We start from the raw sequence: 24,860 nt of genomic DNA on the forward strand, positions 1-24,860 counted from the left end.
TTTTGTGAGTTCGAGCCCCGCCTGGGGCTCTCTGTGCTGACACTTCAGAGCCTGAAGCCTGCTTCGGATTCTGTGTGTCTCTCTCTGCCCCTCCCCCACTTGGACTCTGTCTCTCTGTCTCTCAAAAAATAAACATTTAAAAATAAAATAAAATACTTACGTGCAAAGTGGGCAAAGATTTGCTTGTGCCCTGATCCTCTGATTTTCCTGTTGTTCAGGTTTTGTTTTGTTTCATTTAGAAAGTGATCAGATCCTTATTTATTTGATAAGTCCTTACCAAACTCTTTGTGAATGTAGCTTCTTGGGGCTCTGTACTCTCATGGAAAACCACAGGACATTTGGGAGTCCTGGGCTCTTTTGCGCCTAAGGATTTTGGTTTGCCAAGATGGGGAAGAGAAAGAACTCTCTGTGCAGGCGTGAGGGATGGTGGATTTTGCCAATGCCCCTTAGACCTCTTCCTTCAAATGGAGGGAAGAACGGTTCCCTCCATGGAAGAACCATGGGAGAACCAGAGACTTCCGACACTAGGGAAACTGAGAGTCTAGGACACCTTTCCAAGGTGGCCCTTCATCCCTTACAACCCAATGAATCTCATACACTTAACAGACACTCTCCTCTCCCTGACTTCATCCCTCCCCTCTCTGATCTGAGGCCATGAGTTTCTAGCTCTAACAATGTGTGTGGGAGCCAGCTTTTACTGGCCGGAGAGGCCTACCCAAATGGTTCAAATCAGGTGGCCCCCTCCCTCTCCCCAGCCCAGAGATGGTTGTTAACCTCTTAGCAGCATACCATGGTATCAGACCCTTTCCTTATCTTGGGCAGGGGGAGTGGGGGCTGTGTGTTGCTGGAGGGCTGGATCAGGGGCGAGTCTCTTCTATCACTCAAGATTCCATGTGGCAATGAAATGATAGGGAAATGAATGAAAGTGCTCTTAGCTCTGGCGAATCTATATTTCTTGAGAACAAGATGAAATAGATTTAATATGAGATTTTCTCTTTCATAACAAATATGAAAATAAAAAATACTTGATTATAAAATCTTTTTAAGGAATGAGTAAGTCACGGAGCTGAAAGGCACAGCCTGGGGAATATCGTCAATGGTATTGTAACCGCGTTGTCTGGTGATAGATGGCAGCTATTTTCTAGTAGCTATACTGTATTTGGTGGCTTGCCTTCAGACATAAAAACCTTTTCTTTTCTGGGGCTTCCAGCTGGCTCAGTCAGTAGAACACGTGACTCTTGATCTCAGGGTTGTGAGTTTGAGACCCACGGGTGTAGAGGTTACCTAAAGAAATAAAGAAATAGTTAAAAACACTTTGTTTCTAACAGTGTCATCCCATTTACCAAAAAAAAAAAAAAAAGCTCAATAAATGTTTTTGAAAGATAAACTCAAAGCCCTTAAGCTAATCTGTGTAGTTGTGATATGATTTTTTTTTTTTTCTGTAAGTGATTATTGAGTTCTGTGGTGATGGAGGGTAGGATGCACAGTGAGACACAGAATAAGAACAAAAAAAGAGCTAAGGAGGTCCCTGGGTGGCTCAATCGGTTGAGCATCCAACTCTTGATTTCCGCTCACATCATGATCCCAGGGTCATGGGATCAAGCTCCGCGTTGGACTCTGTGCTGAGCGGGGAGCCTGCTTGAGATTTTCCCCTCCCCAACTCGCGGGTGTGCTCTCTCTCTCTCTCTCTCTCTCTCTCTCTCTCTCAAATTAAAAAAACAAGAGTTAAGGAGTAGAATCTAAGACTTACATCTTGAAGCAGGCATCATCTTCATTTTTTTTCATTCAAATCAACAGCCACAGTTGCTACATTTCTGGACCCCAAGTATTTCCCTGTGCTTTATTATTTTTTATTATTATTATTATTTTTAATTTTCTTTAACATTTATTTATTTTTGAGACAGAGAGAGAGCGTGAACAGGGGAGGGTCAGAGAAAGAGGGAGGCACAGAATCTGAAACAGGCTCCAGGCTCTGAGCTGTCAGCACAGAGCCGGACGCGGGGCTCGAACCCACAGACCGCGAGATCATGACCTGAGCCAAAGTCGGACGCTCAACCGACTGAGCCACCCAGGCGCCCCCCTGTGCTTTATTTTTGACTGACTGAGTTATTTATTCAAACTTAGTTATTGGTTCTTATTCAAAAAGAACTTTTTTTTTTTTTTTTTTTTTTTTAATGGCACCTTGCTTTTCTTTCCGTATTCTGGATTTTCTCACCTTCCAGTGGTCGTGGAAGTTCCTGATCAGGGTGTTGTTCACAATAAACACACAAACCAAAACACCAGAACCCCATTTATTCAGCACTGTAGAAGACATACTTTTCTCAGTGACTTACGTCTTCCCTCCTCAAACTCCCAAGACCTTTTTAAAACCATTGCCCCCCTCTGAAATCCTTATAAAATGTTTTGAACATTTTCCTTATTTCTTAAACTAAGAGTTGACACTTTCCTTGCTGAGATAGGACCAGCCATTTTCCTGTAGTGCAGAAGCCACTATTGGAATGGTCAGTTTTTAAATTTTGTTTGTAGCCTTAAATGGCCAGTTGCAAAATGACTTTCGTCGCTGGTGTGGTCATTGTTCTGGCTCTGCTGGCTCTGCTTCCCCCCCTCCCCCTTTAGCTTCCCGAAGGGTGCTTATGTATTATTAAGCCACTCACCCAGCTTATTTACTAGATCTTAGGCAAAAGGCCGAGAAGGCGATTCACCAAGCTTATTTAGAGTTACCCATTAGATTGGATTTTATTCACGCTCCAACTGAGCCTGTGAGAAGTAAAACCAGTCACCTTTCAGGAGACTTTGTTGCGGTCCTGTCGGTTACTTGGCTTTCCCATATAGAATATGGGGATAATGAAGTTTACCCCGAGGGATGGTTGTGGAGGGGTAACAGGAAAGGCACATGAAGTTGATCTGTATGTGTAGCACCAAACCGACAGGACGCCACGGGACCCACTGCTGCTGGAAGTCAAAGCCACCTCTGCCTCTCCGTAGGCAGCACACAGAGGGTCGGTGTCCCTTGCTTTAGAAGAGGAGCTACCGATTAATTCTAATAAACCCCTGGCTGTCTTTTTCTCATTGGTTTATAGTTCCATTGGTTAAGGTGAACTGGGAACAAATTAACCTTTTCGTATCTGCCTTTCTCTGCTTTTAAATACAGAGTGGTAGTTTGACATAAGAACAGATGTGTGCACAAGCCTGCTTTTAATAACACCTTCGTCCTTTTTTAAATGACCAGCAGCAGAATCTGCCTTTGGCTCTGTCCCAGAAAACACATTGCACCAAGGTTTGCAGACCTTGGTTTGCATTTATTTAAATGTCACGGGATGGACGCTTTCTTTGTGAGCAGATTCCAAAGATTTGTTGCATACCTAAATCTTTGATGAATGTCAACAACGTAAGGGTACATTGTACTTGAACAGGTCAAAACTACGTACAAACAGACATTGGCAGATAGCAGGGCTGGATATTATGCTTTAGCCTCCCTGCATGCTCGGTCTTCTAGACCCAAATTCATTCTTGATTCTCTATATGAACAAAGTACCGTGTCCGTCTGGGTCTTCTGAGAGCAGACATCAAGACAGAACTCGCCATTGTAAGAGATTTATTGTAGGGGAAGCCTGCAAAGGATAAAGGGGAGAGAGAGCAGGTGCAGGCAAGTAGTTAAAAAAAATAAGCCAGGGTTGGGGTGCCTGGGTGGCTTAGTCGGTTTAGCGTCTGACTTTGGCTCAGGTCATGATCTAATGGTTCGTGGGTTCAAGCCCCGCATCAGGCTTTGCGCTGATAGCATGGAGCTTGCTTTGGATTCTCTGTCTCCCTCTCTCTGTGTGCCTCCTGCACGCGCTCTGTCTCTCAAAAATAAATAAACCTTGTGCTCGCTTCGGCAGCACATATACTAAAATTGGAACGATACAGAGAAGATTAGCATGGCCCCCGTGCAAGGATGACACGTAAATTCGTGAAGCGTTCCATATTTTTTCTTAAAAACTGAGAGCAAACTGAGGGCTGATGGGGGGGTGGGAGGGTGGGGAGGGTGGGTGGTGGGTATTGAGGAGGGCACCTGTTGGGATGAGCACTGGGTGTTGTATGGAAACCAATTTGACAATAAATATCATATATTAAAAAAAATAAATAAATAAGTAAATAAATAAACCTTAAAAAGAATAAAAAATAAAACAGGGTAGTCCTGTATCAGTTCCTGCAATCTGGATTTTGTTGATTGCATTTGGTAGTGTCATTTAAACGTGTTCCTCTGGCCCCTGAGTATTAGATCTGGAGGCTTGATCACGTTAGAATTTAGTGTTTGCTCCTCGTCTTCCTCCCCTTCCTTCCTAACTACTTCTTCCATCGGGAGGCAGATAACATCTGGTTCTCTCTCTTCTTTTGTGTGATGTTAGCAGATGTTAATGATTATTACACTAGATCCATCAATTAGGGGGCACAAAATGCTGATATTCTTTTTAAAAAAAAATTTTTTTTTACTGGTTTTATTTTTCAGAGAGAGACAGACAGACTGTAAGTGGGGCAAGGACAAAGACAGAGGGAGACACAGAATTCGAAGCAGGCTCCAGGCTCTGAGCTGTCAGCACAGAGCCTGACGCGGGGCTCAAACTCACGAACTGTGAGATCATGACCCGAGCCGAAGTTGGCCGCTTAACTGACTGAGCCACCCAGGCGCCCCGCAAAATGCTGATATTCTAATTTTACTTGTCTTTACTTATTAGCTAGCGTACTTTTATACAACAAAACCTCCCTTTGTTAGCTACTTGGTTGCTTTGAGGTTCACTGCAAATAGGAAAGGCAGGATGACTGTCAGATTCTTTTCTTTCAGTCATTTTCAAACTGGTAAGGTGGTTCCTTAGCATTCTCCAAAGATGAACCAATGAGAATTTTTCTTTGTTTAATATCGTTATGAATTCGTGGATTTCAGCATCGCAGTTGGGATTCTTTGGTTTTTTTTCTCCACCCCCTCTCCCTCTTGCTGTTATTTTGATTTGATACTCAAATTCTTCCATCTCTGGCCAGTGGGAGTTTCTATAGGTAGGTTCCTGAGCCTTTCTGTCACAATCCAGGCAGTCTCACGTAGCCGCCTCACTTTCTGGTATGACTGGTTCCAGATTCGTCTTTGCACATTTCCTACCCTACAGCTGAAATAGGTCACAAGCCATGATTCATTTCATTGGAAATTCATTGTTTAGGAACCAGAATCTGGGTGTTGGGAGTGTTCACTGCTTCTAGGTAGGTAATTTTTTCCAAGCTTTTTCACTGGGCAGGACTAAGAAATATGTAGTTTTTTAATGTTATTTATTTTTGAGAGAGAGGGAAGGAGGGAGGGCCAGAGAGAGGGAGACACAGAATCCGAAGCAGGCTCCAGGCTCCGGGCTCTGGACTGTCCACACAAAGCCTGATGTGAGGCTTGAACCCACGAACCATGAGATCATGACCTGAGCCGAAGTCAGATGCATAACTGACTGAACCACCCAGGCGCCCCTGTATTTTTTGAAGATAGAATCTAGCCGGAGATCATACCAGCAATTCCAATTCATATTCAGGACTACAGGATTTTTACTTAATGTCATTGTTCTTCTATCTGAATTTCCTTATCCCCAGGCCAAAAACCCTGGTTCTCAGTGACATCGGCCTGATTCTGCATTCGCTTTATCCCACACTACATCCATAATAGCCTCAAAATGACAATACTAATGCCAGCTCCAGGGAAACGATTGCCGTCTTCCGGATGTATACTGTCAGAAATGAGCTATCAGATTACTGAGTTTTAAAATCACGTTTATACCATTTTACCCAACTTATCCCAGGTGCCCTTCTTATGTCTCTTTCACCCTAATATGCTAACAAACCCTCTTTTTCTCTTTGAAGTGTGTTTATCTCTAGTGTGCTTCGTACTTTTCGTAACGGGAGTTTAAAGATAACTAGACATAAGCTAGCATTGGAAGTGCAGAAACAACGTAGATTTGAAAATAAGTGTGTGCCGACATAGATTTCCTTACTCTGTGAGCTGAGAGATCTGTGACATCTGTGAGCAGCAACGAGCACACCTAGAGCCCAAATCCTGGTTTCTAATGCTGTCAAGGCTCATCGGAGAAATGGCTGATTCGGGGGCTGCACAGAGAGACACAAGCTGAGCCTAGAACATCTTGTAATACCAGAAAGTAAGGAAGCGCCCAAGCAAACACACACACAAGCACACACACACACACAAAGTGATGGGGCCATGTCAGAGTGACACAAGAGCCAACTGAAAGAACTCTCAGAGACCAAAGCTGGAAGGGTTTGAGCAACAAAATAAATAACATACTATTGGATTATAACCCAAAGTGTAATACAACTATCTGTGGGTCCACACTGATGTAATAAGGTCATGATTGAATATGTAAATAAACGGGGGAGGGAGAGAAATCTACCGGGTGGGAGAATTCTTAATAATTTATATAGACACATCACCCTCAAAGAAGTGGAACATAATTCCCTACGTCTTAAAAAGTGTGGGGTGTGCATAGACCTCCTTCCAAAGAATACAGGATTGGACGGGAGAAGAAGGAGTAGTTTTACAGTGGAGAAAAATGGCAAATGCCACCTCAGCCAGGTAATCAGGATTAACATCGGTGACAAGTCATGTTAATAGCATACATCCTTGTTATAATGTCAGTCCACCATATTTTCCCTACTTTTCTGGTATTACTGTACTGGGTTTTAAATCGATCTTTTATGACAGTTTTTATTTACACATAAAAACCTGTGCTTTGAGCCAATGAAGGAAGTGCGACGCATGGTTCTTCCCTTTGGGAACTTGGAATCTAGCGGGAAAAACAACTAGCAAACATGTAATCCAGAGATAAATCATGGGAGGTGATTATAAGGGTTTTTTAACTTGAGAAAAGCACAGATATACTGAGGGCTGGTGTAGCCAGAGGGAGTTTCCAGGAAAACATACCCTTCTCTTTATACTATCAGGATTTCTGGATGAAGGGCGAGATAAGGGTTGACTGAGGGTTCGACACATTCTCTTAAGTAAGATTGCATTATCACTGTGGAATTTAAGAACGACACCAGATGAACACAGGGGAAGAGAAGGAAAAATAAGATAGAAACATAGAGGGAGGCAAACCATCAGAGACTCTTAAACACAGAGAACGAACTGAGGGTTGCTGGAGGGGAAGTGGGTGAGAGGATGGGTTAAATGGGTGATGGGCATTAAGGAGGGTGCTTTTGGGGATGAGAACTGGGTGTCCTATATGAGAGATGAATCGCTGGGTTCTACTCCCGAAACCCAGACTACACTGTATGTTAACTAACTTGAATTTAAATAAAAAAAATTATTACATTTTGTCAACCAGCCTCATGATGGATAATATTATGCTAATGTAACAGAGGATAGATGATAACACTGGTAGCTCTGTTAATCACACTGTGGTCGGAGTTTATTAGAAAGATAGCAGAATCTGTGGATTATGAAGGATGTCCTTCCTGCACTCATTTTGTGTGTAGATCTGGCTAAATCTTGGAGGTTTCATGTTCAGGTCTTAACATGTTCCTTGATTTTTTTTTTTAAATTTTCCTCGTAGGGCTGTCTGCCGCCAAACTCTTAGCTGAACATGAAGTGAATGTTTTGGTCTTAGAAGCGCGGGACAGAGTTGGAGGAAGAACATACACTGTGAGGGTAAGTGATTTTTAATGCTTAACGTATAATTTCTCACTCAAACTAGAAGTGGGAGCGATGGAAGGCACAGAAGCCATGTGTCCTCTAGAGCCTTCAGCTACTCCAACAAGTAAGCATCCGTTGTGGTCAACAAACACTCACTGACCATTTGCAGCTACGTGGCTGGAACCGGAGGGTATTAGGCTAAGCGAAGTTAGTCAGAGAAAGACAAATATCATATGGCCTCACTCATGTGAGGACTTTAAGAGACAAAACAGATAACATAGGGAAGGGGAGCAAAAATAACATAAAAACAGGGAGGGGGACAAAACAGAAGAGACTCATAAATACGGACAACAAACAGAGGGTTGCTGGAGGGGCTGCGGGACGGGGAAGGGGCTAAACGGGGAAGGGGCATGAAGGAATCTACCCCTGGAGTCATTGTGGCACTGTATGCTAACTAAATTGGATGTTAATTGAAAAGATAAAAATAAAACAAAACAAAACCAAATAAACACTCACTGAAGAGTGAACGCCTCTCACCTTCAGTAGCTTATAGTCTAGTGATGAAAACAAACGTGAACAAATAACTTCAGTACACTGTCATAACTTCCATACCAGAGACCTCAGTAGACTAGGTAGTGTCTCAGATGGGGTTACGGTTTGACTGGACTTGAAATGACTATATACCCGTAACACACATGCGCGCGTGCGCGCGCACACACACACACACACACACACACACAGAGTATAGGTTCCATCTTTATTTATTTAAGGATACACAACTTAAAAGAAGTATGGCTACATGGGTGGCTCAGTTGGTTAGGAGTCCAGCTGTTAATGTTGGCTCAGGTCATGATCTCGCGGTGTGGGGGTTCGAGCCCCATGTCGGGTTCTGTGCTGACAGCATGGAGCCTGCCTGGGATTCTGTCTCTCCCTCTCTCTCTCTGCCCCTCCCCCTGCTTGTGCAATCTCTGTAATAAGCAAATAAGTAAATAAATAAACTTGAAAGAAAAAAAGTGCGGCTACAGTAAGCAGAAGCAAAATGCTGCATATTTTTGTGCAACTTTGTCCTTGGCCCCTGTTTCCTAAGAGGAGGGCTGTTGGGAGGGACACTCTTTGCTTGGGTAAGGTCGGCTAGACATGAGGACGAAGCTCAGTTCTTGCTACATCACTGCCTTTTTAGACTTGGGCTGATGTCACCATTCTAGGGAAAAAAAAAAAACAACGCATCCCAAGTATTGTTTGCCATTATTCAAGGGCACGGTCGTAGGCAGTCAAGTCTGTGGGAGCTGATGGATGCGCACAGGGAGACGACATGGGGTGGGGAGGAGGTAGGGCCAAAGGCAGAGGTTTGGGGAGCATGCAGATTTAATGGGTGCAGAGGCAGCGGAGCCAAAGCGAAGCAGCGGTGGCAGAGGCAGATGGGTGGAGGAAAGAGGAAGCCCCTGTGTTTGTCAGTTAGGTCATTAATGAGAGCCTTTCCTCCAGCCTGCAAATGGAGTGGTAAAGGCTGGAGATCGACAGGACGAAAGCAGCCGGTTGCAGTGACCGGAAAGAGAGGCAGCATCTATCTAATGAGATGTGTTGGGCTTACAGCAAAATGGCTTCTGCAGCGCTAGTCACAATGGCTTGAGCAATCCAAACATGCAGTTATTTTGCATAAGAAGTGGTCTGGTGGCAGGGAGTCCAGACTGGCGCAGGGCAGGGGGCGGTGGGGGGGCTCAGCTTTGTCATCAAGGCTTTATGCTCTTTCTCTCTTCTGCTCAGCCATTCTTTGCATTTTGTCTTATTGCCTAATGGGCACCAGATGGCTGCTGTAACTCTGAGCATCAGTCCTCACTGAGGACAGGAAAGAGGATGAAGAGGCAAGCCGAGGTTTTCTTTTTAAGTTTGTATTTAAATTCCCATTACTTAACATTCTGTGTAACCTTCGTGTCAGGTGTACAATACAGTGATTCGTCACTTCCATAGGACAACCGGTGCTCATCACGACCAGTGCACTCCCGAATCCCCATCACCTGTTTCATCCATCCCCCTACCCACCTCCCCTCTAGTAACCATTGGTTTGTTCTCTGTAGTTAACGTTTATTTATTTTTGAGAGACAGAGTGAGAGTGGGGGAGGGGCAGAGAGAGAGGGAGACATAGAATCCGAAGCAGGCTCCAAGCTCTGAGCTGTCGGCGCAGAGCCCGATGCGGGGCTCGAACTCATGAACTGCGAGATCGTGACCTGAGCTGAAGTCAGACGCTCAACGGACTGAGCCACCCAGGTGCCCCTGTTCTCTGTAGTTAAGAGCCTGTTTTGTGGTGAGGCAGCCCCAGCTTTATCTGCAACAAAGCTTTTCCTTTACCAGAAGACCCCCAGCAGACATTTGCTTTAGTCTATAGCTATGCCCTTAGCTGCTGGGGAGCCCGGGAAAGCAAGCATTTAGCATTTCCAGACTGCATAATACAAGCAGGCATGGAAAAGGCAATATGAGTGGATGTGGAATAGCTAACCAACATGTGAACTAGAATATTGTAGACTATGTTTTTCTGTTAGACCAGGCCATGCTCCCCCTGTCATTTGCTTCCTACGTTTTTAACGTTATTTATTTATTATTTATTTTTGAGAAAGACGGAGAGAGTGCGAGCAGGGGAGGGGCAGAGAGAGAGAGAGAGAGGGAGAATCTCAAGTAGGCTCTGCGCTGTCAGGGTAGAGCCCGACATAGGGCTCAAACTCACAAAAACATAAGATCATGACCTGGGATGAAATTGAGAGTCTGACACTTAACCGACTGAGCCACCCATGCGTCCCTGCTTCCTACCTTTTTATGATTTTCTATTTTTTATTTTTTTAACATTTGTTCCTTTTTGAGAGGCAGAGAGACACAGAGCATGAGCAGGGGAGGGGCAGAGAGAGAGGGAGACACAGAATCCGAAGCAGGCTCCAGGCTCCGAGCTGTCAGCACAGAGCCCGACGTGGGGCTCGAACTCACAGACCTCGAGATCATAACCTGTGTCGAAGGTGGACACTTAACCGACTGAGCCACCCAGGCGGCCCCCTACCTTTTGAGATGCACGCAGGGATGAAAAAAAAAAGATACACACAGGGATATACCATGGGTCTGTTTTCACTTTATTCAGTTCTAAGAGTGCTCTACAGCCTTGCTACTCAGTGTAATCCATGGACCAGTAGCCTCAGAGTCACCTCCCCGCCAGGAGCTTTGATAGAGATGCAGAATCATAGGCCCCTGGTCCTAGACCCACTGAATCCAAATCTGCATTTCGACGAGCTCCCCAGGGGATGTTACTGCAGTGCTGCTCTGTGGGGTGTGTTTGCTTGCTTGCTTTAAATGAATCCCGATTAATCGTGTCTGGAGAATTTCTGAGCGCTTCCCGGTGCACCGGGAAGCTATTGGTCTGGAATTGAGGAGACTGAGATTCTGGCCCCTGTACCGCCTGACATCCCTTCTTAACCTGGGCCAAATCCTGCTGGCACCTCACATCTCTGTCTTCCCCCCCGGGCCGTGAGATACAATCTAAATGTACTTCAAGCTCCCTGGCAACTTCAAGTTCTAATTGAAGACAGTGTGTTGTAGTGCAAAAGAAGGATTGCATATTCTGCGTGTCTGACCTTATTAGATACAAGTCCCCTGTCATTTTCAGAAAATTATGCCTTCAGTTTGGCGATAGTTATTCAGCTATTCCTTAGCCCTACTTTCTTATCTCTAAAATCTTTTGGTTATTAAATAGGGGCATCAGTCATGTTGCAGATTTTCAAGTAAGAACAAGTTTCTTGATCTAAAGGAAATGAGAATTCCAACATGCCTGTCCCCATCTGTGTTATTGCCCCAGGCTGATTTTTCAGGCGGTATCATTTATATACGTCAGCACCATACAGGAAGTATTGTGTGTGAAGCATGATAATTGTAACTCTTTAGGTATATGAGGAAAGAACTTTGAAATGCGCTTCGAAATGCTTACAAAGTAGGAATTAACATTTGTAAGATTTCAAGTGAATAGAAGGAGAATAAAGGGCTTTGAGAAAAAGGAACAGAAATGGTATATAATAAGAAACTGAACTGGATATTGTTAGAATTCCTACTGAGCAATTTTTAAAATATTTATTATTTATTTTTGTTACGTTTTTAATTTTTATTTTATTCATTTATTTTGAGAGAGAGAGAGAGAGAGAGGGAGAGAGAGAGAGAATCCCAAGCAGGTACCTCGCTGTCAGTGCAGAGCCCAGTGTGGGGTTCGATCTCACGAACCATGAGATCATGACCTGAGCCGAAATCTAGGAGTCGGGCGCTTAACCGACTGAGCTACCCAGGCACCCCAATTCTTTTCTTTTCTTTTTTTTTTAGTTTATTTATTTTTGAGAGAGAGAGAGAGAGAGAATCCCAAACAGGCTCCACTCTCAGCACGGAGCCCAACACAGGGCTTGAACTCACGAACTCTGAGATCATTACCCAGGCTCCCCTGTAAGAGCAGTTCTGAGTCAATTAGGATAATTTGGGGTGGAGACGCCCTAACAGTTACTCTGGATCTTTAAGTACCGAAATACTACGTTTGGTGTTGTCGCTTGGCCACTGTTCAGATAGATCTCCTGTCAGTTTAGAACTTCCCAGTTTTTCCTTCGTGTGGTTCCTCTGTAATTCTTCAGGACCAAATTAATTAATTTGTGTTGTTGCCTTAATATCATCAGGGAAAGTACCATCAGGGAAGGTACCACCAGGACTCCACTAAATAGAAACAATGGACAGGGGTGCCTGGGTGGCTCAGTCAGTTAAGTATCTGACTCTTGATTTCGGCTCAGGTCATGATCTCATGGTTTGTGAGTTCGAGCCCCACGTCGGGCTCTGCGCTAACAGCATGCAGCCTGCTTGGGATTCTTTGTCTCTGTCTCTCTCTGACCCTCCCCTGCTTGCTCTCTCTCTCTCAAAGTACATAAGAATAAACTTTCAAAGTAAAAGAATCTTTAACCTTTGTAAAGAAACATCCTGTAAAAGAAAACAAATGAATGCATGGGTGACCAACAAAACCAGAAGCACACTATGTACAGAGAACAAACTGGTGGTTGCCAGAAAGGAGGTGGCGGGGGGTGGACAGAATAGGTAAAGGAGATTAAGAGGTACAAACTTCCACTTATAAAATAAGTAAGTCACAGACGTGAGAAAAGTACAGGATAGGGAGTATAGTCGATAGTGTTGTAACAATTTGTATGATAAAAAAAGGAAATGTTCTGCAATATGCCTCATAATCCTGCACTTAGGATTATTGGCTTTAGTGTCTGTCATCTAAAGACATCATGTTTGGAAATTCCCACGACTCCTTGCTTGGTTAAAGCAAGTACTTTAACCAGTTTTGTTTTATATTTATTTTATTTTTAAAAGTTATTTATTTATTTATTTATTTATTTATTTAGAGACAGAGACAGCACGAGCGGGAGAGCGGCAGAGAGCGAGGGAGACACAGAATCTGAAGCAGGCTCTGCGCTCAGTGCAAAGTCCAACTCGGGGTTCGAACTTATGAACCGTGAGATTGTGACCTGAGCCAAAACTGAGACAGTCGGACATTTAACTGACTGAGCCTCCCAGGCGCCGCAGGGTTAGTTTAAAGAAGTCAGAGGCACACTTCATTTCTGGTCTTGTGGCAGGATGGAAGCCCTGGTTACCTCTCCCCATTGGAATCAGTAAAGTGTTGTATAAAATACACTCTGCTGCCTTGACACGGAAATCGGAAATTTGCGGGCCTCCTGAATGCTGAACAGACAGCTCACGTTTCACACACCCAATCTGAACTTCTGACTTTCTCCATCAAGACCCGCTGTTCCAGCAGCCTTGATGGAAAGGATGACAGTTCCAAAAAATTCAGAGTCACACCCAATATGCTCATGCCTCACATTCATTCTGTTGGCTCTGCCTTCGAAATACATCCAGAATCCAACACTTCGCACCGCTGCCATGGCAACTCCTGGGGGCAGTCACCGCCATCTCTAAGCCAGATGCCTCAATGGCTTCCTAACTGATTTCCCTGCTCTCACCCTGGCCTCCTATAATCTAGTCTTAGTGCCGCAGCTAGAATGAGCCTCTCAAACCTAAGTCAGATCTTGGTGTGTCTCTGCCAAAAAGCTTCCAGAAGCTATCCTCATTCAGAGGTCAAGCCACGGTCCTTACAATGACCTTTGGGGCTTCCCATGACCTGCCCCCCAATAACGTCTCTAGCCTTATCTCTAATTCTCTTTTCCTTGCTCACTCTGTTCTAGCCATACTGGCTTCCTATTTCTTGTTTTTTTTTTTAAATGCTTACTTATTTTGAGAAAGAGAGAGTGCACACAAGTGGAGGGAGGGGCAGAGAGAGAGGGAGAGAGAATCCCAAACAGGCTGCGCATTCGGTGTGGAGCCCGATGTGGGGCTCGAACTCATGAACCGTGAGATCATGACCTCAGCAGAAGTCAAGAGTCAAGATGCTTAACCAACTGAGGCACCCAGGAACCCGTGGTCTCCTGTTTCTTGAACACACCAGGCACCCTTCTGCCTTAGTCTTTGCTGTTCTTTCTGCCAGGAATGCCCTTGTCCTGGCATATGGATAACTCCTTCATCTACTTACAGTCTTCATGCAAACGTTACCTCTTCAAGGCGGCCTACATATCCAGTGCATTGTGAATTGCAGTCTCCTTTTCTTCTCTGCGGTTTCAGTCTCCCGTGTTCTACTTTAGCTTTTTGATTTTCGTTGCTCTTACCAACTTCTGAGAGACTTCCTTGTTATGTTCTGGGTTCATTTTCTGTCTCTTCCCATCGAATGTAAGTTCCTTGAGAGCAGGGATCTTTGTTTGGTTTACTGATGGAACAGAAGCTCCTTGAACAGTACCTGGCACCTTGTAGGAGAGCAAGGTACTTGCTTGTTGAATAAACAAGCGAATCCCCAGAGCAAAGTAAAAACATGAAGCCTAGGAAGTAAATGAGCTCAAAACTTGACTTTCACCTTGAATGCCTACTGAGCCCGAAAGACTTTGCAAATTACAGGGTGATGGCCATATGGCGCGCAGGGAACAGTAGATGAAACTCCGAACCTGCTGAAGATAGGGAATTTTAATAGGAAGCGCTCCAATTGGAATGCTTCATACGTGGAAGTGTGATAAAGCTTACCATTCAGAAAGGGAGAAAAATAAACCTTGCCCTCGTTCATGGTTTCCACCCAAATTTACACTACCTTTATGGTATGCTAAACGTCAGGCAGACTATGTAAAGTGCCACACTGGCTGGCAGAAATAGACTCCAAAGAAAAGAAGTAACTCCTGGTTAAAAATGAGAAATCATACAAGGAAAACAAGGCACCAAAAAAGGATAAGCGTAAAACAATGATCCAGAAAGTATTTTAACATAAGCTCAAGAGCCCATCAATGTGTTCTGATTTAAAACTTCATCTGTTGGAAATCAGAGAATTGGGCCTAATAAATCTCAAGGTGGTTCCTCCAGCAACAACCCCAAAGAAAAGCCTGCATAAAAACCTAAATGCTTGGAAAAGGATCTAGATCGGCAGGATGTACTATAGCGTTCTTTATCTACTATACATGTTATTGTTGAATCAACCTCACCAGTAGCTATACAAATGGGATTGTTTCCTGATGAGTGTCGTACAGGGTTGCGCCAAGTTCTTGGGTGACAGAGAAAAAATTGGTATTTTCAGCTGCACTTTATAAGAGAGAAATAAGGCACATTTAAGGTGTAACAAATAAATTTTTTTGTTTTTAATTAAGATATAGAAACTTGTTGGGGCGCCTGGGTGGCTCAGTTGGTTAAGCATCCGACTTTGGCTCAGGTCATGATCTCACAGTCCATGGGTTTGAGCCCCGCGTCGGGCTCTGTGCTGACAGCTCAGAGCCTGGAGCCTGCTTCGGATTCTGGGTCTCCCTCTCTCTCTGACCCTCCCCCATTCATGCTCTGTCTCTCTCTGTGTCAAAAATAAATAAACATTAAAAAAAAATTTAAGATATAGAAACTTGTTTTCCCCAAGTGTTAACTAAAGTCTTCTGACCCCTTTTTCTCTTTGTACAGAATGAACACGTCAATTACGTAGATGTTGGCGGGGCATATGTGGGACCAACCCAGAATAGAATCCTACGGTTATCTAAGGAGCTGGGTCTAGAAACTTACAAAGTGAACGTATGTGAGCGGCTTGTTCAATATGTAAAGGTAAGCCTGACATTTTACTCAAGTGACCAGTGGGGGAGCACTGTATTTGGGAAAATATTCGGTTTTCTTCCTAGTTTTTTCTCAAAGCAATTGTAAAAATAGGCTCTCAGCCTTATAGTAGTCTTCTGCGTTTTCTTTTTCTTTTTAAAGAAATCCTTGGGGACCCTGGGAATCCCTGTAAGGGGTCATGCCTCAGTTTGCCCCCTCTGCACATCACACACTGTGGCCCTTAATGGCTGCACCCCCAGTCCAACTGGAGTAAGGGTATGAGGCTTTCAGCTTCTTTGCTTCTTCAGTGTCTATGGGGAGCAAGGGGGCGGGGACAGAAGCTACCTGTGGTAGACACATGGATGTGCCTACGGATGTGTGCACGCTCGCGCACACGCGCGCGCACACACACACACACACACACACACACACAGAGCCACAGGCAGCCCTTGAGGCACCTATGAGGCAATTCTAAGGCCCCAAGGAACACAGTAGTCCGAGGCCAGTTCTTAAGACTGAGCAGGTTATTCATTGTCATCGTTACCTGGCGTTTCTTTGCATGCTTTGATAATTTCCTCCGTACTGAGCCTTGACTTTCGGGAAGTCTAGCTGGGCTGTGCGGTTTCCCACTGTTTAAACAAGATTGTTTCACTCTGCTGATATCCAGCTGTTGCCAGAGTTATTCTTTGTCACTGAAGCCAAACATGGAGCAGCTGGAGTGTTGGAAATGTGCCTTGAGAGGTCAGGCTGTCCGATCTGCCTTCGCAGCCGGCTTCCCAGAACTAGCGTCTCGAGGGCAGGGGTCATGCACTCGTTCTAATGGCAGGATTCCCACACCAGTGATCACGTCACTCTCTGAGCGGCTCTACCCCACTCAGTCACATGGGTCTGGAGCCCTCGGGGGGTTTTTGGAGCTTGGAGTCAAGGGTACTTGTGATATGTGCACACTGATGCGCCATCAGGGGATCTTAAGACATTCTGATATGGTTTGGGATGGTTTGGGTTGTTTGGGGAAGGGTCTGGCAGTTGCACATGTGAAAGAACAAAAACAAACCAGCAGCCTTGAGAGAAACTGGGTTCGGAGGTCAAGGGGGGAATGAAGAAAGTATAAAAAACTATACAACGCTAGCTTCGGTAGGCTTCCTGATCACTTTCTCTGTCTACACGGCAGGGTGCTTCCCTGGATTAACAAATAATGACAACGGTGAGAATGATAGTAACTAACATTTATTGAGCACTTTTACATGTGTTAGCATATTTAATGTAGGGAGAGAGACCAAATCCTTTGCATGGAGTACTAAATAAACAGTCCCATAAATTCACTCTTCAGTCCAAGTAGGAAGCAAGTGAGTCTGATGATTGTCCTGGAATCTGAGCAGACTCATGCTTATGATCTTTTCCTCTCTCACATTCAGGTGCTGAGAGATTTTTTATTTTCCCTGAAGTCTCACAGTAAACAACTAAGTGATTTTTTTATGCATGATCTCCGTAAATCATTACATACACCTCATTAGGCAGGCACGATTATCCCCATTTTACAGAGGGGAAAACTGAGGTTCAGAGAGAGAAAGCAGCTCGACAAGACTATGAAACGAGTAATGGTCTGTTTTACCCCCCGAGCTCATACCATTCATGCATTTTAGGACTGGCTTCCAAAGAAGCACACATTTAAGGTGCTGAGCACCATTCTTTTTTTTATTTTTAATTTTTTTTTTCAACGTTTTTTATTTATTTTGGGGACAGAGAGAGACAGAGCATGAACGGGGGAGGGGCAGAGAGAGCGGGAGACACAGAATCGGAAACAGGCTCCAGGCTCCGAGCCATCAGCCCAGAGCCTGACGTGGGGCTCGAACTCACGGACCGCGAGATTGTGACCTGGCTGAAGTCGGACGCTTAACCGACTGCGCCACCCAGGCGCCCCCATTCTTTTCTTTTAAGACACAATCCCATCTAAAGAAAAGATGGAGCACGGAAATACCATTAAACCATCCTCTCACATACTTTAATCTGCCAAAGCACACATATTTTCACCCAAGGTAGACCGCAATGTTCAGCTAAAGATAATAGTGGGTCAGTTAGAGGTTAATTTATTGGAGCTGAAGGAGTCCCTGTAAAGTGAGGCGGCCAGATTAGGGAAAAGCAGGAAGACTATATTCCATGGAAGATTGTTAGCAAACCGTATAGCAAAAAATCATTCCACTTATTTAAAAATATCTCAACCCTTACTGCTGTGTCCACTTTGGTGGGGTGGGGGGTGGGGGCTAGGGGAATGGACTTTTCCCTGTCACCGTAGTGCACCGGGTTAATAGTGCAAATTGTCTTTGTGACACTCTGAATTGGCTCTCGAGACAACCCCAGCCTCTGTAATCTACCACAGTGCATTCTTTTCAGTGAATACCACCGAAATGAAGCAGGTGAATCCAGAAGATTGCCAGTGTCTGGTTAAACCAAGCCATATTCTTTAGGGTCCAGATTGCTTCAGCTTTTAAATTTTCCCAGCGCGCAGCCTTAAAGACTGCCTCGGTTGTTTCTTCTGACAGCAGACTGTAGTGGATCCAGTTTCAATGTATTCTGGGATGATTTTTTGTTTGTTTAAGATTACACCCAGCGTGGGGCTCGAACTCGAAACCCTGAGATCAAGAGTCGCATACTCTACTGACTGGGCCCCCGCCAGGTGCCCCTCTAAAACGATTGTTAGTATTCACCAAAGAATGGTTCTTGACCCTTGCTAGATTGTGTTTACAGGGCAAATTGAGACTCTAAGCCTGAACCTCTGAGCTGAGCAGTGGAGATAGACGTTTAGTGGTGTTTTGCACCCTGTCCCTTCCTAGGAGACTATGTCTGTCTACTTCATTCATAGAAGGTTCAAATCATTATGCTAAATTCATCAGTTCAATGAACAGTTACTGGATAGTCTCCTCTGTACAAGGTATTGTTCCAGGCTGGAAATACAGTGGTGGACACATGATCAAAGCTCCTGCTTTCATGGAACTTACCATTAGCTCACATTTCTGCCTGTATTCTTCATGGACCTTGTGAATAGAATACCTGTTCTTTTTTTATTTTATTTTTTTATCTTTATTTTTTAATCTTTTTAAGTTTGTATATTTATTTATTTTTAACTTTTTTTTTTTTACAGTTTATTTATTTTTGATAGAGACAGAGCACGAGTGGGGGAGGGGAGAGAGAGACAGAGACACAGAATCTGAAGCAGGCTCCAGGCTCTGAGCTATCAGCACAGAGCCCGACGCAGGGCTCGAACCCACAAACTGCGAGATCATGACCTGAGCTGAAGTCGGATGACTTCAACCGACTGAGCCACCCAGGCGCCCCAATGTTTATTTTTGAGAGAGAGACAGAGTGAGAGCAAGGATGGGACAGAGAGAGCGGGAGACATAGAATATGAAGCAGGATCCAGGCTCTGAGCTGTCGGTGCAGAGTCTGATGCGGGGCTCGAACTCACAATCTGTGAGATCATGACTTGAACTGAAGTCAGATGCTTAACTGACTGAGCCACCCAGGCGCCCCTAGAATACCTATTGTAATTCTGGTTTAGTAGATCCTGATTCTTTTTTTTTTTAAGTTTATTTATTTTAGTAATCTCTACACCCAGTGTCGGACTGGAACTCACCACCCTGAGATCACGATGCGCATGCTCTACTGACTGAGCCAACCAGGCTCCCTCGTAGATCCTGATTCTTATAGAATAGGTTCTTGGACAGGTTTTATGAATGTTGTGAATTTGATAATGGCTTTATTTAGGAGTTTATATCTGCTTTGTGAAATTAAATTAACCATGTTGTTTTTAACCTAAAAGGCGGATTTGAAGTAGCACCAGCTAAATGTGTTTAAAACATCTATTCTTTTCCTTTGGATGGTGTAAGGGAAGCAGGTGGACTTGAATGCTCCTTGGATTAATTGACCCATTACTTGCATTAGTGAATTAGATGCACTATCATTACGGGTTATTTGATGAGTAAGTTTCATTGAATTGTGGAGGCTTTTTGTTAAGTTTTACAGTGCCAGGTCTTGGAAAGGAAAGCAGAAATGCTTGATTTCCTTTTTTTTTTTCCTTCTTTTAATGGGTTCTTCTGATCTTTTTTTAATTTTTTTTTTACATTTACTCATTTTTGAGAGACAGAGACAGAGGGTGAGCAGGGGAGGGGGCAGAGAGAGAGGGAGACACAGAATCTGAATCAGGCTCCAGGCTCTGAGCTGTCAGCACAGAGCCCCACACGGGGCTCCAGCTCACGAACTGTGAGATCATGATCTGAGCCAAAGTTGGACACTTAACCGACTGAGCCACCCAGGCGCCCTGGGTTTTTCCAGGTCTTAATAATACAGGTAGGGTGGAGAGAGGGAGAACACCGCATTTTGCAGGTGCTGCTCTGAAGGAGAAGTTGACATATTTATGCATTCCCGCTTTCTCCCTGCTTTCACACCCTAAATAAAAGTCAAGACTATTAGGGGCGCCTAAGTGGCCCGGTCGGTTGAGTGTCCAACTCTTGGTTTCAGCCCAGGTTATGATCTCCTGGTTCATGGGTTCGAGCCCATTGGGCTCTATGCTGCCGCTCCCCTGCTCATTCTCTCTCTCTCAATCTCTCTCAAAATAAATAAACTTAAAAAAAATCGAGACAATAAATATATACCACCCATTTCTTCTTAGAGAATGGTGTGATATTTATTTAAAACAACCTAGGCTTTCCTGATAGTAACAGCTCACCAAGCAGGTTTTCCTAGTACTGGTTCTTTTCTTCCCACAGCCATTTACTTGAAGGTTTCTAGGCCAATAGCTGCAATCAAAGGCTTGCCACATATGTGTGTTCTGGAATACTAAGTCAACTTTTTGTTGTTGTTGCTTAGAGGTGGACTTTATTTAGCCAGTAGGCCGTGTTGAAAGCAGGGGATCTATTTATTTATTTATTTACTTACTTACTTACTTATTTATTTTTGTTAGGGTGTCTTAATGCCTGCCAGAAATAACTGCGTTCTGACCCCTTGCTTATAATAGTGTTTCTTTTGGATCAGGGACATATATTTTTAAGCTGATTTTAACACCGTTTTCTATACCAAATCCCAGAAGGCGTATGTTTTGTGTTCAAAGAAAGTTATACTTTCACTTTCAACGCCGCTCTGTAGGAAGGCAGGAAGCCAAGGGCATTAGGCTCTTCTAGGGATATTGCTTGTTGTGTCTTTGTTTCCTTTCTTTTAATCCCCTGAATCCCGGCCACCTCACTCCATGCATTGGTATTGCCTTCCATCTGTAAGGTTCCTATACCTGTGTCACCTCATTTGAGTTACCTCGTGATCCTATGGCTTAATAAGCATTTCCCCCCATCTCACAGATGAAAAAACTGAGGCTCAGAAAATTTAGACACCAAAGTAAGGCTTTCTGGCTCTTGAGCTCAGGGTTCTGGGGGTTACATCACAAAGTTCCTTATTCCACGGGCAGAAAGTCAACTTGTAAATCCCTTAAAATTTTTTATTTTATTTTATTTTATTTTATTTTATTTTGTTTATTTATACAAATTTTTTTAATGTTTATTTATTTTTGAGAGAGAAGGAGCGAGAACACGAATAGGGGAGGAGCAGATAGAAAGGGAGACACGGAATCTGAAGCAGGCTCCAGGCTCTGAGCTGTCAGCACAGAGCCCAACGTGAGTCTTGAATCCTTGAACCTCGAGATCATGACCTGAGCTAAAGTTGGACACTTAATCTACTGAGCCACCCAGGGGCTCCCATTTTATTTACTTTAGAGGGAGAGAGCATAAGTGGGTGAGGGGGCAGATTGAGAAAGAGAGAGAATCTTAAGCAGGCTCCATGCTGAGCATGGAGCCCAAAGCGGGGCTTGATCCCATGACCCTGGGATCATGACCTGAGTCTAAATCAAGAGTTGGACGTTCAACCGACTGAGCCACCCAGGTGCCCCTATAAATCCCTTTTAATAACCCGTTCTAAGGTATGATAAAAATCACCTTACCCTGATAAGCTCTGAAGTCCTAACATGCCACTCAGATGGTAGGGGCTCCTCTGGACGCGGGCAAGGTCCTGTGGGGTGCCTGGGAGCCGTGTGTGGTCCCTTTCACCAGGGTGGCTTCTTCTCTTCTCGTGGACCCTGAGCCATAGATCTGGGGTGCCTCTGGCCTTCAGTGAGCGTTTGACTCCTGACCAACCCCCCAGACCACCCCAGTTAGGCTCAGCGGGCTCAGCAGATGAGTCCCCTTATTATGTTAAAATACTAAGTCTACAGCACGGTTTGGAATAGTTGGCTGTATATTCTTTTTGTTAATTGATTGATGTGAACTTACTCGTCAAAGTATGACCCAGATCAGAGTATTTTATTTTATGCCATTATATCCTGCTTGGTTTAAAGAGAAAAAAGAGAGAGGATTTAAAATAATTTGTAAGCTGTAGAAGTCAGGGTAGAGATGAAAAAAAAAAACCAAACCAATTAGGTATGAACAGGAAAATGGTAATGGGCATGTGCTCATGATAGAAATTCTGTTTGATCATAGAAATGAAGTAATACAAGAGGGATTACTTGTTTTCTTCTCTAAATTCCAGTTATACGTAGGTTTTTTAAAAGCAGAGAGACTAAAAATGTTCATATAGTCTCACATTGGTCTAGCAAGTATTTAGTACAAAGATATATGGACATAGCTTGTAAAATAAAAAAAAAGGTTTTAGTAACTTCCATTCATTTCCCCCCTCCATTTTTAAAAAAAGATTTATTTATTTATTTTCAAGAGAGAGAAAGCATACGTAGAAGAGGGGCAGAGAGAGAAGGAGGAGCCTTGATGTGGGGCTCAAACCCACAAACCGGGAGATCGTGACCTGAGCCGATCTCTTAACCAACTGAGCCTCCCAGGCACCCCTCCTCCTCCATGTTTAAAAGACTTCATTTGTTTCTTTTGTTTAAAGGAAAGCATAATGACAGAAATCACTCTTAAAGCCTTGTAGTGTTTAGAAAGCTAGGTCAGCATTAGCCATTTTCTCTCAAAGCCTCTTTTCTTTTTCCTAGAAACTTTCAGGGATAAATCTCAGATGTAGTTTGTAGAGAGCAAACCTTCCACTCGGTTGAAGTGACAGCCCAATACATAGCAAAGTCAGGTTAATGACTAGATCTTTTTCCTTCCATTTTTTCCCCTTTTTGTCGTTATTTTTCCCCCACCCCCTCTATTTTTTTTCTTTCTTGAAAAAATCATGGTAACATACACATAACATAAAAATTGTCTTCTTAACCATTAGATGTACGGTTCTCCAACATCAGGTAAATTCACATGTTTGTACACCCATCATCTGTACCGAACGTTTTTCATCTTTTTGCTATTCATTTTTAATAGAGGGCGATTCATGACAGCAATCCTTTTCCAACCATTCATTGAGAAGTAGCCCAGAGTTGCCCTCTGTGACTCAGTGAGCTGGCTTTCAGTGACAGCACAGAAAGGGGATTAGGTCACACACAAAGGATTTCTCTAAGGCTGTGGAACTTTGCAGTCACCCCCCTCGAGTGAGGCTTGGGCATTGTGGGTAATGGCAGAAAGCACCTTGTGAGTGGAGGGGTGCCTGGGTGGTTCAGTCAGCTAAGCATCTGAGTTCAGCTCAAGTCCTGATCTCGCAGTCCGTGGGTTCGAGTCTTGTGTCGGGCTCTGTGCTGACAGCTCAGAGCCTGGAGCCTACTTCGGATTCTGTGTCTCCCTCTCTCTCTGCCCTTCCCCCGCTCACACTGTGTCTCAAAAATAATGAATAAACATTAAAAAATTAGAAAAAAAAAGAACCTTGTAAATGGAATGAAACCTCACATAAGCAGCTTCCTCGAGAGAAATTGCTCTTGTCTCCTTGATAACTCAAGTCTTGGAGGTTTTGAGCTTTCAAGTTAGAATGTGGTTGCCAGGGCGAGGTCAAAAAACATCTCCTTTTTCCTCCCCCCTTCTTGCTTTCTACCTCTTCCCTATTTCCCCCTCTGTAGTCCCTACCTTACCCCAGAGCACAAGTCTGCTGTCCCAGCCAAAAGACTTAATCATCCGTCCTGAGGTTTCAAACTTTTGTACAGTAGCCTTCTCTAACAGTTGAAACCGGAGACACCCTTTAACGTCCTATAAATCCCATACCTGGTCCATTCTGGGTACTTCCTGAAGAAGGGAAGTTCCGTTGTCACATGGATACACTGACCCAGCCAGAAACTTTTTGTTCTCATTGCCCTGTCCTGCCATTTAATAGGATCGGTGCTGTTATATAGCCCTCTGTTTCAGATGTGGACTCTAAGCTTTTTCTTTTGTTTTTCCCTTAATTAATTAATTATTATTATTTTTTTAATGTTTGTTTAGTTTTGAGAGAAAGAGAGACAGAGTGTAAGCAGGGGAGGGGGCAGAGAAAGAGGAAGGCACAGAATCGGAAGCAGGCTCCAGGCTTTGAGCTGTCAGCACAGAGCCCGACGCGGGGCTCGAACTCATGAACTGTGAGATCATGACCTGAGCCGAAGTCAGTCCCTTAACCGACTGAGCTACCCAGGCACCCTAAGCTTTTTTGCTTCTGTGTCAAGGTCATTGAATGAATACCTTTTGAAAACTGGGTGGACTGCAGAGTTTTAGTAAGTGACAGTTTTTCTTAAGAGATAAGAGAAAGTTGTAAGAATGCAAGGATTTCGTTCAAGGTCCTACAGAAGTGAGTGAGAGAGAAACAGGCAGGCAGAAGCCTAGTTGATAACTAACCTAAGCGAACACAGAACTTGAAACTGAAGAGACAAATAATGATAATAATGTGGATACTTCTATTTGAGCAGCCCAGTACTGTTTTCATGGCACTTCATTTTATTGTTTGCTTTTTGTAAAGGGAGGGACAGAGAGAGAGAGAGAGAGAGAGAGAGAGAGAGAGAGAGAATCCTAAGCAGGCTCCACACCCCGTGCAGAGCCACACTCAGAGCTCGATCTCTCAACCTTGAGATCATGACCTGAGCTGAAATCAAGAGCTGGATGCGTAGCCGACTGAGCCACGCAGGCACCCCAGTGTTGAGTATTGTTAAATGTAATAAACACTCTGATCC

General features: G+C 44.0%; 1 protein-coding gene and 1 non-coding gene across 3 annotated transcripts in view; both read left to right on the plus strand.

Moving 5' to 3' along the window:
* Window positions 1-24,860, plus strand: part of MAOA (monoamine oxidase A) — a 71,781-nt gene that overhangs the window by 14,312 nt on the left and 32,609 nt on the right. For both annotated transcript variants that reach the window (XM_043571046.1, XM_043571047.1), the window contains exons 2-3: window positions 7,575-7,669; window positions 15,692-15,829. In XM_043571046.1, the coding sequence (XP_043426981.1) occupies window positions 7,575-7,669; window positions 15,692-15,829 (233 nt within the window). The remainder of the gene's footprint in view (window positions 1-7,574; window positions 7,670-15,691; window positions 15,830-24,860) is intronic.
* On the plus strand, window positions 3,863-3,969 carry LOC122478184. Its single transcript, XR_006295914.1, has one exon. It is a non-coding gene; the product is annotated as a U6 spliceosomal RNA (small nuclear RNA).

Source organism: Prionailurus bengalensis, chromosome X (genome assembly GCF_016509475.1).
Source record: "Prionailurus bengalensis isolate Pbe53 chromosome X, Fcat_Pben_1.1_paternal_pri, whole genome shotgun sequence".
Lineage (NCBI taxonomy): Eukaryota > Metazoa > Chordata > Mammalia > Carnivora > Felidae > Prionailurus > Prionailurus bengalensis.